The sequence below is a fragment of the Etheostoma cragini genome, chromosome 4, assembly GCF_013103735.1.
Source record: "Etheostoma cragini isolate CJK2018 chromosome 4, CSU_Ecrag_1.0, whole genome shotgun sequence".
Lineage (NCBI taxonomy): Eukaryota > Metazoa > Chordata > Actinopteri > Perciformes > Percidae > Etheostoma > Etheostoma cragini.
This window is the reverse complement of record NC_048410.1, coordinates 7,633,726-7,652,370: the sequence shown is the minus strand read 5'-3', so window position 1 is coordinate 7,652,370 and position 18,645 is coordinate 7,633,726. Positions and strand designations below refer to the sequence as shown.

Here is an 18,645-nt window from a genome sequence, read left to right as displayed (position 1 = left end):
CTGGACACATTTGACACATGCCTGGGTGCTAACTAGGGTTTGGAATTAAAATATAATTTGATATCACATTTATGTACTCGACTGATCGAAAGAAAAAAAATACGAGAGAGAGTGTTAGAAGGGAGGGAAAGATCAAATAAAGTAACTTTATTTGGTAAATAACAAATTATTAAAGCACTAAGAAAGCACAAGGGGTTATTTCAAGTAAAAGCTACATTACATTTTATGGAGGTGTTATTTTTTTTATGCAAGGTTTTTAAAGTCTTTGGTATTTAGGTTGCTTTCACACCTGAGCTGTTTGGTCTGTTTTAACTGAACCCTAACCCGCTTGAAAACGGGGGTCTCAGTTCGCAGTGCGCCAGAGTTTGGTTCGCTCTAGTTGAGAATGCAATCTGACCCAAATATAGGAAGTAAACCAAAAAACAGTGTTATATAGGATTTAAGATTGATGCTATGTGTGACAAAACATCATCATCTATCTCACATTGGCGCCGCCCTTTTTCACTCGCTGTCTTGTCAGCTGCTCATAGTTTTCCTTCTTCTCAAATATTAGAAACACTAAAGAATTTTTTTTTAAATAAATTTGGCGTTGCTCGATTATTTTTGACCAATAGTGTTCACTCAGATATTCTGTCCTTAAGACCAGCGACCATTATGTGTTAACAGTGGTGCGTTTGACAAAGTGCAGTGTGAACGCAAACCAAACCAATTGAAAAATGCTACAACGCTGCAATTGCACCCCCAAATCACACCGAGTCTACCGAACTGTGTTTTACTCCCAGGACCAGTGTTTAAGCCCCATTTTCTAACATGGATCTGACCAGCTTGGGATCCATTTTGCCCAAATCTGATGCTTTGCATGGATTACCATAAATCAAGTAATGTATGCAAGTATTGTAACACTAGTCTTCACAGAGGTTGGGCAGTTAATCAATTGTCCAACATTTACTCCTAAATAATATATTGAAAGATAAAGTCACTTGACCTACGGAGATGTTGACAGAATTTGGGGGGGAAAATGACAAAAGACTCAGCTCCCTTGTTATTTAAAAGCTTAAAACTTTTTAAGTTGTGTTCATATGAGTGTTTGACAGAAAGAGCACGAGAAAGCAGGTGTCCTACCAGTCCAACTTGTCAAAACAAGTTTAGTCCCTCCTTCCTGCTTCCTTTCTAGCCTTCATCCAGCAGATGGACACACATGCACGCACACGCACACGCATATTCATACACACACGCACACACACACAAACACACACACACACACACACACACACAAACACACACATTTATTGGTGTCTGAAAGGAGGAGGGGTCACACCACAGTGGCCCACCTGAATAAACAGTGGTAGAAATAGTTAAGGACGAGCCATGCAAGCATTCTTGGACACACACACACACACGCACACAACAGACACACATGGGACAGAGCAACAGACAGACAGTGGCTACAGTGAGCATGAGCAAAGGAGGGAGTAAAAGAATGGGCTAGGAGAAAGGGAGGGGGATAATGAAGGGGTGAGGTGGGGTCAACAGCTGGTGACCTTTGATGGGAAAAACAGATCAGTCTCAAACTGGTGGGAGAGGTTGACTTCTCTCGCTCGTTCTCTCGCCCTGTTCTCCTTCCAGCACTGAAATCAAATCCCCCCACCACCACCAGAGTAGGAGCCAAGCTGCATGTGAAAGACAGATAAAGCCCCACGCTCTAAGTGTTTGAAGTCCATACATACACACAATAGTAGCTTTTATAAAAAGTCATCATACGGCCAGTGACATTTCTGATAAAGAGGAGCTGGGTTCCCTCTTGTTCCCTTTGATGTCCTTCGCCTTGATTCCACTTAATTCCAAATCTCATTACCCCGCCCCATTGACCATCCGATTATCATGAGCCTGGCTCATTTTGACATTTCTTTTGATGTATGGAAAGTGCATCAGCAGTTTACACTTGCAAGCCCATTCTAGCGTTTCCAGTGTCATCTCTGGGGGCGATTGTTTGGCCTTCCCTTACGTTTGAAGCTGGCGGTCGGGACAAAAGGAGAATTATTTTAAAATCAGATCATCCAGCGGGCCATATGATTTCTATCCCAAGTTGTTTTAAAGGACTGCTTTGATGATGACTGGGCAGCCGATTTCAACAAACTTTCCCGAGCACAATGGGAAAGTTTGTGCTGCTCTGTTGTCACTTTGACACCATTTTTAGAACTTTCTTAAAACCTTTTTTTAACCGTCCTGCTGTGGCATTCTGGGAGACTGTGGGATGCCATTGGGCTCGACAACAGCACTGTGGGACTGTGGGAGCCTGGCATATGGTCTTTGGTTAGTTCCTGAAGGAGCTTCAATGTGACCAGGTGACTTTTTTTTGTTATTTAAACAATGTTTTTGATAAGATTTATCTGTTTTAATTGGTTTATAGACATCTAAATAAAGTAAAAGTGATTGGACCACAGAAAGGTTTAAACTGCAGCACTACCACCATACAGTCAGGTTTGTCTGTGCCTAATGAATTCCACAAGAGTGGCAGCTATCAACTGCCAGACATGCCAGTGAAAGGAAGGGGATGAAAGCTGCAGGAAGTGGAAAAAGGTCAAAGAAAAGTCACCCTATTTATTTCAAGACTAGTACAGTAGTCTTGAGTGAAGTAGTCTTTTCATAATTTTGTATATTGAACTCTCACAGGAGTAAGTCATCAACTTCTTTGTAAGCCCAACTTTCAAAGTCCGAATCAGATAGCTCCTTGTGCTGGTAACGATTACTGTCTGAAGATTCTCTTGGCAAAATGTAATCATCACCAATGATGACAGTTGCTGAATTAACAAAAATCTTCAAGTAGTATTAAATATAATTACTAAAAAAGGTCTGTTTGTAACACATTTCCAATAAGACGTGTTTACATGTAAAATGTATCTCCAAGCCCTGGCTCTCTCCACCTCCCAATATGCTAAAACCAAAAATATATTATAAATATTTGTACTTTCCCAAGTACCTAGATTGCTCCACACCGCGGGAATTGGGATTTAATTGAACAGTTAGAACGCCAGAAATCCTGGAAAGGTGCTGTTTTCATTTGCTTTTTAATGTGTCTACAAATACAATTCACTTTTTTAGTTCCATCAGACAGCGCAATCGTCTTCAGCAACCAGCAAACTCAAACACTCCGAGGCAGTCAGACAGTAGCAACCTCATATTTGGGCAGTGCAAGTAATCGAATGTTAATATTGATCACGATGTTGTTTCCCAACTTTAACAAAAATAGAGTAATTGAGAAAAAACAATTATATTACACAGTGTTGTCACTCCTTTAATATTTAAAAAGAAATGTCATGAAGTCGTAACTACACGACTCTGAAGAGCTGTCTGCTCCCCTGAACTCAAGCGAACGGTCATCTACTCTCTCTCCCCTTTGAGGGCGAGCACCTGGAACAGTGACAGGACGTCATCACTCGCAAACTCCTGATGTGAGTACAACATTTTCTCCTCAGGCACAGTGACAAACTGATGAAAGCCTCAGCGGCTGATTGACCATGAAAACCGTGTGAAAAATGAAAGCTACAGTTGCTTGGAAAATAACGTTATGGCTACTGACTTTGATGAATTCACTGTTTATCGTACCCCAGATGAGTTAAGAAGCTAACGTTACCTAACCCTGTGTTCCCTCTGCCTCGGCCTCCCCGCTGAAGGATAAGTTGTATTCCCTCAACACGCTGCATTCACTTACTGTTTAAAACGTGTTCCAGGTTAGTGGGGATGCATACCGCAGTAATGTTCCCTCAGCATTTTGTGTTGTTGTTAAAATGTGAGTAAAATATGCAGTGACATTTTATCACCGGTTTCACGTTATTCTAAGGTAGCGTCTATGTGCTGGATTTTTCTGTAGCGTAGGTTAGCTAGCAAACAATCCTACTGACGGGGATGTGACTGTTTAGTAATGACAGTCGTAGTGGTCATAGTGAGTGAAAATGTATTGGGAGATGCACATTGTGTTATGTATATGTAATTGTTGTGTGAAATCTGCAAAGTTAAACCAACTTACACTAGTAAAAGATTTTATTCTGATCCAAAGACTCTTCATGTGAGAGAAGGATCATTCACATATATATGTATATATATATATATATATATATATATATATATATAGATATGATGCTTAGATATGATGCCCCCCCCAATCTCATTGATTATGTTTTCCATAATCAAACAGCCCTATCACATTAAGTGGGTTCTTAGCCTTTTTGAGAGTTTACTGTTGTATGAGGGGCTGAAGACAGATTCTCAGTCCATTTGCTGTGCGTGTGTGTGTGTGTGTGTGTGTGTGTGTGTGTGTGTGTGTGTGTGTGCGTGTGCGTGCGTGCGTGCGTGCAAAACCTTTGTCTCACATAAACTTGTAGTCAGATGACATTCCAGACGTTCTCATTCTCAACCAGTGGCCCAGTAACACTGCCCTGCAGTCTATACTGTTGCCTCTACCACACACAGGGCACATACACTGTGCCCACAAACTCTCACATTCCAGAGTGCTTGGTAGTTGGCAAGGGAGACGGTGTGCATTGGATTTGCTTTTGGGAATAACCCATGAGCATGAGCTCACCTCTTGCTTCCCTTTTTTTTCTTGCTTTGCCTCTCTGTACACTCCTACTGCGTTCTCCACAACTTCTCTTCGACCATTCCTCTTTTAACATGTGGTGATGTCACCCCAATCTGACACTGTTCACATCCCCCATGCCTTCCTCCCTCCCCTTCTCACTGTCACCCATTTTACTGTTAGCCATGTGACGGACAGCTGCAGCTGCAAGTGCTTCAGCGGGCTTTCACTTCAGCTGTGTGGCTTTGTAAAGATCTGACCCTCCCTCCAGCCTCCACTCCCATCAGGCCTGCAGGCCTTGCCCTAGCAACAGGCTTCAAGTCAGGCCAAAAAAAGACACCCCGATTATTTGCAGGGGCTGCGACTCGGCACAGTTTGTTTAAGTAAAGGGAAACTTTCTCCAGTCTGTTTTGTGTGACAAGCAAATTGAACAGGAGTTTGTGCTAAACCCTACAGATCTAGACTGATAGAAAACCTAATAACAAAATAGTTCACACTTTTGGAAACAGACAGATGTCAGAGTTGCTTGCTCAAACCTCAAATCCGCCCTTCCTAACTGTCCACAGCTTACAGAAATTTTTTTGACCACAATAGTGCATCATGATCAATTCTGAGAAGCAGTCAGATAACACGCAGGGTGAGGTGTGACTCAAACAAATATCAGCACTGAACATGATATGATCATGACTAATATTACAGGAACCACAGCTGCATAGTTTACCACCAGGTCGTCAGCCGGAGCGCTAGCAGGGTGTGAAAGCATATACACGGATTGAAGCTAATGGTTAGCAATAGACTAGCTTAGGGGGGTTTGACTTTCTTGTTTCAGCTTGAATGAGATGTAAGAATGTTCCCTGGTCACACAAGGGGAACAAACTATGGCACGCTGGAAAAACAACAGTCCACCCAACAGATGATACGGCCGGAATGCTGTCACGTGTGTGTTTGTATGGAAGCTGAAACCATGAAGCATTGCCATTTATCTTGATAATAAGAATCGTAATAAGCTTTTATAACCACTTTAGTGTCTATTTTTTATCTTAGGCTTATTTTGGTGTAACCTTAGTAATAAGCATTTCCTTGTACTGTTTGTTTTGTCTGGCTTGCATACCTTTAGATATTTTTGAGCATCATAGTAACACAAACAATTGCTGAGATAACATCGAAGACTTAAATAAAAGCGTACGAATAATGAGGTCTGGCTGGTCTAAGTGTGGTTTTAACCATTTAAGTAACAGTACTTTATTATGAGTTTATTTCCTAAAATGTAACTTCCAATTTAACAAAAACGTATTATGAACATCACCTACAGTGTTTCCCCTATATTCATTCTGCAGCGGCGTACCGCCATAATCATAATATTTCACATGATACATTTCTGTGTATTCCCCTCAGTAAACCTGAAAATCCAGACCCAAATCTGAAAGATTAAGGGTCTGGGATTGAGTAATGAAAGTCACCCATCTCTAGGAGTCGCACCAAGCGTGCATTTGAAAATCTCACGTCAAACAATTGGATAACACTAAAACCAATCACAACAACACACAGGGTGACGTTTCCAGAGCCCCATACGCTTAGCTACTAGTGGAGCTAACTGGTAGATTAAACTGTCGTCATCTGTTTAGTTTGCCTATGGCCCGCCCATATCAGATACACCGATGTGATTGGTGCAGCTCAGCTATAAGGGTATAGTTAATGAGCAGCATTACTCGATGCCAGAGTAACTCGCTGAGCAAATTCAAATTGTGCTCTCGTGAGAAAAGATTTCCAGGGTACTCGGAGGTTGTACTTTCTGACAACTTGAATAAAGTTACCAAACAACATTTCTCTTGCCATGAGTTTCCCTTAACAGTGTATAAATGAGACTGTTGATGGACTACTGAGATATACACAAGCGTACACGCGCCCTACCCAAATAGGGCAGTAAATCTCTAGTTGGATGCCTGTGCAGGCAGTCCCTACAGGCACAGTTTCACAACAGCAACCAAGTTGGAAGTACATACGAGCTGACACTCCCAAGCAGCCAGCACGACTCGCTGTAGACAGGACCACATGGCCAGCCAACGAGACTAGTCAGTTACCTGACCACATACTAATCGTTGCAGACAGAGCTCCAAATTTACGCCAAAGGAGCTCAAGTGGAGATCTTTTGATATAGTTTAATGCAATAGAGTCACATAAATGCAGTATTACTTCTGAGATGCAAAGGCATTTGCATCCTACACAGATGTCAGGATACTATTTCAGGAGAATTTCAAAGAGGCCAATGACCTCAGAATACAGTTAATGGAGAGCCAGATAATTCTGGCACTGTGTTAAGCATTGAATGGGGCAGTACTCACAGGTAGAGAGATACAATCTTGGAAGCAGCCTGCCCGAAATCTGGTATGGACATCAGCTCATTGTGGTCCAGTCGCCTGAAAGTGACAAACACACACACAGTATCTGGTTAGAGAACAAAATTGTTCCCTGAATAAAGAAATGCACGAGAATATGTTATTATGAGATTAGAGGACTTGACAAAGGCATTTAACCAAGTTAGTTTAGACACTTGAAAGAATTAGGAGCACAGGAAAAACATTAAGTAGTCTCACTGGGGAAAATAACCAACAATATAAATTCTTATTTGAAATCTTCAATGTAAGTTTAATAATGGCTGCAACCAACCTTAATCTACATCAAATATTTGTAAAGTTGTGAACCTGTCATTTCTATACAAAATGTACATGCTAGCTGAGATGCCACAGTGTCACAGTTATTTCACATGCTCCATCACATGAGGCTAAAGTCAATCAAACTTAGTATAAATCAAAAGATTTACAACACGACTTGTCACGTCTGCCGCAGAGCAGGCAGCAAGTCATCCTTTAAAAACCAAAAATAACACGGGAGTAAAACAGATGTCGAGGAGCGTATGACTGGCCGGCCAGCCTGCCAAAGATGTCACCAGTGTGTGTATCAACAGTTAGCTTGTGTATGTGTGTGTATGTGTCTTGTGTACTGGCGCTGAGTGACACAAAGCCAAGCCCTCTCCTCACCATATAAAATATTTACAAGGCCAGCGTTGGCCACAGTATCGGGTGGTGGAGGGGAGGCTTAATATAGAAACCACCACTTTATTCTCAATTGGACTTAGTTCGAGGAAACGCATACGATGATGCTACCAGGAAGTAGAGTGGCAACCATGGACCCTAGTCAGAATTTAGTCATTAATACAAATGTATCGCAACTGACACTTATGGATTAACATTAAAACAAAGTTAAGCTAGAGTTTAACATTTTAAACACGCACAACAAAGAAATAATAGACTCCTAACAGGGCCATACACACACCTAGGGAAGAAAGTGTTCAGGTAGTCCCTGTCTATTTCCTCAATATAAATCAAGTGTATGTGTGAGGATAGTGTGGCAGCAGAGTTGGGCCACTGGTAACATTTTCAACAAGTTTCTTAAAAATGTTAGTGAGCTACGCTTCCAGTTAGAATAAATTCATTACAATGAAGGTAACAGTAATGTTCAGACATAGTCTACTTTTTAATTTGCCATAAATCACACTTGTTTAAGCTCCTGCACCGGTAAAAACAAAAATAAACCCAACTCTGTCAGTGATTACTTACAGCTCTTTCAAGTTGGGAAGGTTCTCAAAAGCTTCAACATTGATGTCAGTCAACTTGTTGTGGCCGAGATTCCTGGAAAAAGACAAGAAGATGTAAATTTAGAAAAAGTAGTTTGAATCAGGAGAAAAATTTAAAAATCAAAAAATCAGCAGTGCAACAATATTTTTCATAGCTTTCATTGTCAAAGGCATTTTTCAGTAGTCAAAATAACGATCCTGATCAATCACAACAATTATTTCTCTCAATAGCCTCATCCGTCCACATTAAGTATGCCTGAAAACATTGCAGTACATCTATTCAGCTGGCCTTCAAGGAGGGCCAGATCGATACTATCGATACTGAGTGTGTCTTACTCTCCTGGCTCACTTTCCAAACACAACCCACAGGCCATTCATCTGCAACAGTCAATTTGCACTTTAGGCTAACAGTGTATTTAATAGCTGGCAGGCACTTGACTTTTACAGAGGCTTATTACAGAGTGATTTGTCCAGTGGTATAGAGTTACCACTGACAGAAGGAAGGAGGGGTTATGTGTGTGCAACTAACACAAATGTGCATTTTGGATGGAGCTTTCGACGCCATATGAACTTTATTTCACGCATAAAGTAGTGCTATCGCTGTCACACACACCTACTGCCTGGCTGGCATACAGCCTGGCTGTTGGCAGAGAGGAGGCTGCAGTGAGAGTGCCGTTTGTGTTTTTGCGGTGGGGTTAGGCCAGACCAGACAAAGAGAGCCCACAGCTCCATGCCGCTTGCCTCCCGCCCCTCCATCCCTCCATCCAGACGTGAGAGACAGCACAGGAATGTTTCACAAGCCTGCCGAGAGATGGCTGCTTGTTCCCAGACACTGGGGACACTTTCACCTGATGCAACGCATTCCTCACCCTCTTGTCCCACCGTTGGCCTTAAAAGACCGCTGTAGGGGGTTTAGGGGCTGAACTCTGTGGCAGGCGCTGTTTATTTTAGAGAAAGTAGGAATGGAAATTAGGAAACCAAATGGGAGGATCCTGGGTCGACACCACAGCAAAGACTACATTCTCTAACATCATACACCATCCACTTTTTAATACTATTTATGGCTATCAATCTCAATCTCAGTCTCACTTAACAGATTTCCCTTTCTTGTCTACTGTGCTTGATTGCAGATAATGACAGCCTCCCTCCCCAAATCTTTCTCCTGCCCTGTGTGTGTGTGTGACGAGATAATAGCAGAGCATGTGTCTGCCCTCCAGACAGAGGCCTGACAAGGAGGTGTGTATCTATGTTATGATCATTTGCTGGCGCACCTCCCAACACGGCCCAGATCACAAAATTGTCGTCCCCTGCAACAGGAGGCAATTACCTTGTAAGTGAAAAAATCACAGCTTTCCTATGGACTGCCTCTGCCTGGAGACACTTATATTTACACACACACACACACACACACACACACACACACCAAACACACACACCTCAGACAAGATTAACTTGGTAGAACGCTGTCATCTGGAAGAACAATCAGTAGTTTTCCCTCAAACTGCTTCTGGCACAAAACCCGTAAAGAGGTTTTACTAGTGAACCTTGCATTATGGGCAAATAAAGATTCATCCAGGACACCACCTTCAAATGGCTTCTTTCTTTTTTTAGCATTTTAAGGTGGAGGAAATAGGCAAAACAGAACAAATGGATGACTAAGTGAAAAAAGAAAGTCACGTCTGAGAGCCAGACCTGCCGTACTGGTGCTAAAGGCCACAGTAACAAACAAAACTGGTCCTTTGTGTGAGCATGCAAGCATGTGCCTCTTTCTCAGTCATCGCCGGTGTTTACGCAACTGAGCCTTTTTCTCTCCCTCTCATTCTCAGCCAGATATGTTTTCTTGCCTATCAGATAAGATAAGTATCACAGCATTTCACACCTACTGTATGAAGCTAGTGATAACGCCGGTTTCCCTTCCTACACCCCCACCCCCTTGTGGGAGGAGAGTTTGGGGGAGGCACTCCAGTGCTATGCGTGGTTAATGCTTTCCAGAAAGTAACCTTACAATCATGCTGTTTCTGGAAGAAGCCTTGAAGTCATTAGAGTTTTTGACTTTGAAAGATGTTGAGACCAACATCAGCAGAAACACACATACTGAGAAGAATGAGAATCTTCCAAACAACTTGTCAAGCTCGACATTAGGTGTGGAGAACAAACCGGCGATGGCACAACAACCTTTATGATCCAACCAGCTTGAAAAGGATGTAGTTAAGATGGGAACAGTCACTGTGATTAGCATTTGCAAACACCAACAAAGCAGTTTAGCTAAATGCTTCAAACACAGAATTCCATTGTATGGTACAACTAGTTTATACAAAGGGGCAGGACTGTTTGACATTAGTCAGCAGGGTCAAACTCAAAAGATCTCTTTTCCAGGCACTTAACCAAAGAAAGTGTGTGATAATTCAGGGCTTCAGGGTTGAGCCAAATACTTACTTTCTTCCTGAATACGAGCTGTTCTGACTGTGCACTGCAGCCATGTGAGAATTTTGTACGTTCATTTTAAAAATCTTAAGTTAGATTATTCACTAATGTTTAATTGTCTAAAAAGACAATTAAACAGAATAATCAAAAATGAACGATCATGGTATTACTCTTGCACTAACAGTTGTTTTACAAGTCATTTATCAAGTCATTAACCTTAAAAAAAAATCCTTCCTTACCACAGAAACATTCTATGACTACTCTGGCGGAAAACACTCTTGAACAAGTTCTTCAGAAGTCATCGTATTCAAGTAAAAACAGCTTATATTACAAATATTAACAAATATTAAAAACACGGCCCCCTGAAATAACAATTAGCCTTCTGTCTATTCTAAAGCGCACTAGCCAACACTTCAACTGTGTTCCAGCAAAGTGCTGGCCATCACTGAGCACACCGGTCACCATAACCTCTTTTGGGTCAGAAGAAGTGGAGTGACAGGAAACAAGAAGGCTGCTGGAAAGAGAGCTGGTTTGAAATAAATAGGTGCAGATACACTCCCACCTACTACAACTACTGGAAGGATACATAAACAATCGGAATCATTAGCTCTAATCTGAGCCTGCCTGAAGAAAAAAAAAAAGATTCAAAAGACGACTCATGAAAGGCCCGCCTGACTCAGCAAACTGTCTGAGGAAGAAAAATGGGGCACAGTGCCTGCAGCAGACCGTCATTGCTGGACCATGTAGCTGATCTGACATATAAAACTCATTAAAAAGCTTTAAAAAATAGCTGTTATGGGTGCTGTGGGAGTAAAGGAAAGCTGGGAGTACAGGAGTGATGTCATAGCATATGACACCATGCTTGTAAGTCAGCACACAGTCTGCGTGTGGGAGAGAGGAGATATGGTGAGGGTGCAGGGATTTGCACATACATAGATACATCATCATTATCTTTACCATTTCAACCAGAGATAAAACGATGTGAACTTTGCTCCCTGAAAGTGTGAAGTGATGTCAGTGATGAGCCTTCTGTGGACTAGCTGGGAGACAAAGGCCCTTTAATGTGGCCGATTTCAGAGCATCATAAAACTAGTCAAATAATAACCTGAGTGTCAGAGGGCCAGACACACACACACACATACACACACAGCACTCTTCCTGTCATTAAGGGCCAGTTTATAGCCAGGCAACTGCAGTGAGAGTGTACACAAAGCCAACACCAACTCCAGGCCAGCATTTCACACACCATTCAAACAAAGAAAGGAAACCGGCAGAACAATATCTTATCATCTTTGTAAAGGTTAAAAGCATATGCTGACAAACATGATTTGCAATAGTAAAAAAAATGATAAATGTGAGATGAAATCTCAGTAAAACACCAGCAAGTGCAAGCTCTGGGGAGGGTGAGGAGAACTTAGATCTTGCACATTAATGCATCGCAACACACACACACACACACACACACACACACAAGATTCAACAAAGGAGTTGCCCCAGCCTTTGAAATCAGTGAGGCTAGGAGTGTGACTCAGTTTCTGAAGTTTTCAGAGGCAGGAAGGCAGGCCACATCTTGGGGCCATGTGCACCGCCAGTCTTCACGCTGCTGGTTGGAGGCTAATGCAGTGGAAGGAGTGAGGCACTCAACACAAACAGGGAGAAGGCTGGGAAAAAGGTCTGCTCAAGCCCAAGGCACTGCATGACCCCACGGCCGGGCCCAACAACGCCAACCTGGACACTCCAGATGAGAAGCACAGCAACACTTACGTTGTCCCCACTGCAATGCACACATGCACACATTGTCTGCACGTACGCAAGCGCACACGCACACACACAATTCTGGCGGGATAACAATGTAATTTTTTACAAATGGCACCAGACTACTTCATTATGAGTAAAAGGAAATGATTGTCCCTAATTAATCGAAAAGGATAACATAAATATTTTACGTCTCTTTAGTGGGGCTATTGTTTCAGTACTGTGCAGGCAGCTGACCTTGTGTTCTCAACTTCAAAGCAAAGAAAAAGACAGGTTCATTAGTCAATTTGTTCACTTCTTATTGTTTATTATACTAGCTTAGCAAACTTCAGCAATAATAATACTCCTGCCAGTGGTGAAATTCATGTGTTATAGTGGACTCTAAGTAGGCTACAAGTGAATATGTGGGTGGGACAGTGAAGCTCTGATGCTCCTTTCCTTTCAACAGTATCAGAAAGTACAGAGACTAAAAAATGTTTGGCCCAACTTAGCACTCAAAGCTCCACTCTTTTTTCGAAGGGCTGCCTGTTTTCTGGGGAGAAGCTTGCACACAGCACCTCTCCCTCTCTGTCCAAGTCACGCTTTTTTTTCCTCTAACATCTTCCCCAGATTTCCAAACGCTTACCAGATGTAGAGAATCCACAGATGATTCATCGATCAAGCCCACTTTGTAGACACCGACATCGGGGGAGAGGGAAAGGTGGAAAAAAAAACTTGGCGCCCTAAAGTGTCTTCACAAAAGGGCCATCTATTCTGCTGACTGGATTCCTGTAGAATGACTTGTGGCAGCAGCTGTTTGATTGTCATTAAAGCCAGTGCGAGGCCATGAGCTCACTCCATATCTTCATGTTAATGTCAGAATGTATCTGTTGTTACTCGAGTAGGGGCTCAACCTTAGCTGTTCCTTCCTAATTTGTTCACAGCTAATGTTTTACATGAATCCTCTCAATTGGTTGGCGGCACATTTACAGTAAAAGATTAGATTGCCGCTAGCTTTAAACTGCCATATAAGAACTCCCTATCCTTTTACTATCCAGTAGGGATGGGGGGGGGGGGAATCGATACAGCATAGAATCGCGATATTTTCAGTGGCAATACTGTATCGATACACAGGCGCCAATTATTGATCTTTTAATATATATGTGTTGGTCAGTTTGTCTGCTTGACAATCCCATTTTGCAGCAATAAAATTGAAAATTTCCTTTTGGCGACATCAGTTGAAATTGGGAAAAATTTGAAGTTGGAAAAAAAAGGTTAAAAATTGCAATATAGCGCAGAGTATTGCAATATGTTTTGAAATCGCAATAATATTGTATTGTGGCATAAGTATCCAGATGATGTCGTATCGTGAGGCGTCTGCTGATTCCCACCCCTACTCTCCACAGAAACACACTGACAAATGGAGGAAAAAGTGAAGAGCAGTTGATTAAAATCTGTGCCAAAGATAATATCATCCTAAACCCTTCTAAGCACTCGGGTTTGACTTTAAAATCTGCCCAAGAGGACATGAGAGTCACAGGGCTAGGAAAACCGTGACAATAAACAAACCTGGTATAATCACTCCCAATACCACAAGATTACAAGGCTGTGTAGCAAGAAATGTCGTAGACACCCCTTGTGGTTTTTTTAGGGCATCTCTGCCCCAGCTGCTGAAATGTTCACCTGTTTTGCAACAGAAGAAGTATTTCTGCACTCAGTTTAGCGTTCATACATCCTTCTAGTCCTACTGTGGCGAATTATTAATAGGTTAGAGAAAGTAAAACAGTGTGTAAAAAATAAAGGAGTTTGATAATATGTGACATTCAAGCAGACAGTCCTGTAATATTTCATTTCCTTTGGGTTTTCTCAGTGTGTAGCAACATGTGTGACAGTGGTTGGGGTTTTTGACCACTGACAGGACTTTCACCAGCTAGAGTAACCAGCTCGAAGGCAGCAGCAGCAGACCGTGACATTGACAAAACAGTTCCATGCAGTGGGTGGAAAATGTTTCCCCAGGCCAGGTGATCTGTAGCACCCCCCTCTGCCGACCGGTCCACAAGCAGCCAGCTGAGCTCCCAGCCCCTGTCATGAAACCACCAACACAAACCCATTTTGTGTTTGGGGTTGTGTTTACCAGTCAGGCTGTACTGTGAGGTTTAAGGCTACAGCTCGGGGTTGAGTTGCGGAAGAACGCTTGGTGTACACCGTGCATTATGGCCAGCACATTGGGAAACATGGGAAACCACTTGTGAAATGCTGGTTTACAAAGTGGACCATTCAGGATCAGCCTTCTTCTTGCTTTTCGACTATAGTGGGTGCAAGCTGGTGATGCAAGGACTCTACTTTAATCAATGAAAATAAAGACAAACCCCATAGCAAAAAACTGCAGCTTTGCGTAACCATAAATTAAAAAAAAAAAAATTAGACAATCTTGCATGAGAGAAAATGGAAAGACACTGGCAAACAGACACCGTGTATCTGCTTCCTCTATCCAACCACAGTGATCTCCGCCAGCAAGATTAGTAATGTTCATGCTTTTATTTACTTGTAAAATCCCATTATGCCAGTGGCACAGTGGGGGAAATGCTTTTTATACACATTACCCTGCCTGCAAATAAGATAAGGCGCCACTCCTAAGAGGGACTATGTGACTGTGTGAGAGCAAACTTGCTTTGAATGTTATTAGGCGATTGATCAATCACAGACAATGGACAGACATCTGAGACTGGCGGTCATTTGGTTAAATGTTAGAAGCACTGATGTAAAACAGCAAAGAATATGTTTGACAATCAAATTAATGACTGCAGAGGCTTAAAGCCGCCATAGCACCCGTTTAACCCCTAGAACCTAGAAACCTCTGTGGTCAATCACATGGGTGGTACAATGATGTCCCATCCATGTCCAAACATGGATGGGACATAATAAGAAATATTTGATACCATGATAAATTTTCTTGCATTGTATTGTTGATTCATTCATACTGCAATAAGGTCTTACTAGACTGTAGTAGGCCTGCACGATTTGGGGAAAAATATGAATAACACTTTTTTAGCTTAGAATTGACATCCTGATCCTCTGCCACAATTGTTTTTCTCACAAAGTGTGATGTTTATGCCACACATGAACCATGACAAGACAAAACTAATTCCCAGTACCAAACATAGTTTTTGGGCACCTGTAGCACACTGAGCATCACCACAAGCCTGTAAATTAGCCAAAGTTATTGGACAATACAATATGATTGGGTTTTTAAACAGGATACAATATTCTGTGATATATCGCAATGTATTACCTTTTTCCCAACTTTCCAAGTTTTCCAACAAATTTTTTCCATTTTCAAATGATGTCCCCAAAAGGAACCTTTATCAACATCTGTTTTATCTAAAAAGATAGAAGTTTCACTGTTTGTTCATCTCACTTCAGTTTTATTGCTGCAAAATGGGACTGTCACTCAGACAAGCTGACCAAATAGATTGATACTTGGCCAACATGTTGGTTTCCTTGTTTCCTCTTTTCAAAATGCTGCTGATGGATAAACTGCTAGCCCTCTCTAGCCACCTACTGTACCTCCTCTGGACACATACGTTCCACAGGGTTCCCAGAATGACTCCCCAGAGTGCTCTGAAAGTGAATAAACAGAGCTACCTTAGGGCAAGATGTAAATGTGGGTCCAAGGAAAAATAAAACGGAGGGGGAAGTGTCACTTGTGGGAGCATCGGAAGATAATGCTGCAAAGCTAAAACTAGAAATATGTGTGTTTGTTTTTTGGGTAAATGCGCATATGAGAAGGTGAAGAAGGCCCTCTGTCATAGAAATACATCCTTTACAAAAGTGTTTAAAGAAGAAAGCTTGTGGTTATTCTAAATAAAACATTCAGCATTTGATATGTCCATGTCTGCAAACTACTGCACACTGTCATCCTTGCAAAGATAGGACATTCAATGTTTCTTTGCAAGTTAGACAGTGTGCAGACGTAACTTTGTAACTTTTGACCTACTCGTCCCTCTCATGCACACCTGTCTCACGTAATAGATGTACCAAGAACTTTTCTGTTCTGATATTTCCCTGTCCACAGGATATGTGAGCAAAATCATTTTCCACCTGCACAAAAGTCCTACATGCTGAGATACGAGGACTCTCCTTAAGAACTATTTCTTTGCTGTATGACTGCAGGTCCTGAGGTACTAGTACCGTGTTCATTACTGTATTCCCTAATTTAAGAGCCTGTTTAAAGATAATTGCAGTAAATACATGACAGTGCAATCCTTCGCCCACACAAAAGGGTGGGAAATCTCCATTTGTTTTTTTTTTGTTTTTAACTGGATTTATTTTTTTCTCCTTGAACTGCCATAATAATAAAAACTGCCTCTGGACAGCAAAGCAGAACATAGTCATGTTAAACGCCTGTAATCAGTTGTACAAAGCATGCAACCAATCGGGGTGTTTCTTGTTGATTAACAACTGCAGTCACACGTGTTTTAGAGGCAGTCAAATCCCACAGGTGTTTAAGGTTACTGAGATTTTTCTATTGAGTCTTACATTGGAATTATGTAGAAGAGAAAGGAAGGAAAGCTGGCCTAGGTCACTTGTGCCTATTGACACACACCAATACTGTCCTCCCTATCACCACTGCTGGTGCTTCTGCTCCCTCGATCCCTGGGGTAAACATAACACAGACAGTCGATTTCACACAGATTTCGCTTGGCTCAGATGTCTCAAGGTAGAGACGGACAAACAGAATTTGTCCACCGCATTGTGCAAACTGAAACTGCTCTACTGACAGGATAAAGCTATGATTCCTGCACTGTACTATAACTCTTGCTACATCAACTTGTCATTTCGTACTAGGTTCCCTTTTGTCTGAGAATAACATACGCCCACAGGCAGCACACACATTCTTGTGCGAAGTAAGCACTCAGAAACTAGAATAACTTTCAAACCACAACACAATAAGTAATTTCATTCATTCAAGCGGACAGGACTTGGCGTATGGTACCCTATAATGGGATCACACTGGGCCACAAGTGAAATTGTCCATACCTGTCTCTTTTGGTTTACAGTAATCATCTGCTAATCCGGCTCATTTACAGACCCCAGAGGAACAGAGCTGGTTTCCTTTGAGTTACCTGCCAACATCTAGCAACTATCTCAAGTAGTGTGGCAATATGCAACTTAGGTGTTTTAAAAGATTATAAAGTAATAAAGCAATCCCTTTGAAAATAACAAGATAGCGGGTCCTTAAATCTTGACCGATAAGGTTTGGCCGAGATAACAGAAATAGACTCGGATCGAGACAGGGCACACACAGGACCCTATCTTTACAGGACCAAAAAAGTTTAGAGCAGCTGTTTCAGACGGGACAATTGTCCCAAAGAAGTTGTCCTTTGTCCATGAGGACAGGAGGAGCAGTGTGTGCCTGCGTACTTGCATGATAAACAGCGTCTGCACTTGAACTTGGCTAAGTGGTGCTTCAGGGCAAGGACGGTACCCGGGCACAAGTGCCGTTATTCATGTTTTTAGAGTACTTTTTAAAAGTTGCATTCCTTACTTCCCAGGGGAAGATAAACTGCCTAACATTGGAACTTGGGAGCCAGAGAAGTCTTTGGTCTTTAACTCCCCATTCCCAGCAACCCACAAACACACACACACAAACAGATGCTGAAGATTTTGTAACATGATGCACAATGGTCACTAAGAATTTACGTAGGGTTCACATTGGTTACAATATATTGAGGGAACCAAAATGTTGATTGGGGGGACAGAGTTGTGTTGTCTGTAAATAAATTGTGTCATTCAGCTTGATAAGTGCTGACGTTTCCCAGATATTGAAGGACTTCCTATAAAACAAATATCCCTAATGGGCTCATTTCCTAAATGAGCTGGCACACAGCCTTTTAACTGTTGTCAGTCTTATCCTGAGGACTCGATGCTTAATTTACAAGAAAGTTAATTTGTGAACTACAGCTAGACATAAATGGGAATTGTAGTAATACCTGTCATAAATCTGAGTGAATAAAGAAGAGGTTTACTTGTCATGATATGTTTGGGTCTATTTGTTTACTCACCCTGAGGGGACCGTTTGTTCATTCTAACATTGGAAACGTGAATACTACATTTTTACACTTTAAAATGCACGTCTAGTATCTTCTAAGAAGATTCTAAGAATGATATCAAAATGTACTGAGTGCAAAAGACAATGAGTGATGGCCTTTAACATGTCTGTAAATCAATCTAATTTTAAGATAAATTAACCTCACATTAAATAAGTGTTTAAGGG

At 41.8% G+C, this 18,645-nt stretch overlaps 1 protein-coding gene across 1 annotated transcript in view; it reads right to left on the bottom strand.

The window, feature by feature from the left end:
- lrig1 (leucine-rich repeats and immunoglobulin-like domains 1) overlaps positions 1 to 18,645 on the bottom strand; it is a 37,656-nt gene that overhangs the window by 17,090 nt on the left and 1,921 nt on the right. Inside the window, exons 2-3 of the mRNA XM_034868876.1 lie at positions 8,194 to 8,265; positions 6,919 to 6,993 (exon numbers count right to left, since the gene is read on the bottom strand). Of these exons, the coding sequence (XP_034724767.1) occupies positions 6,919 to 6,993; positions 8,194 to 8,265 (147 nt within the window). The remainder of the gene's footprint in view (positions 1 to 6,918; positions 6,994 to 8,193; positions 8,266 to 18,645) is intronic.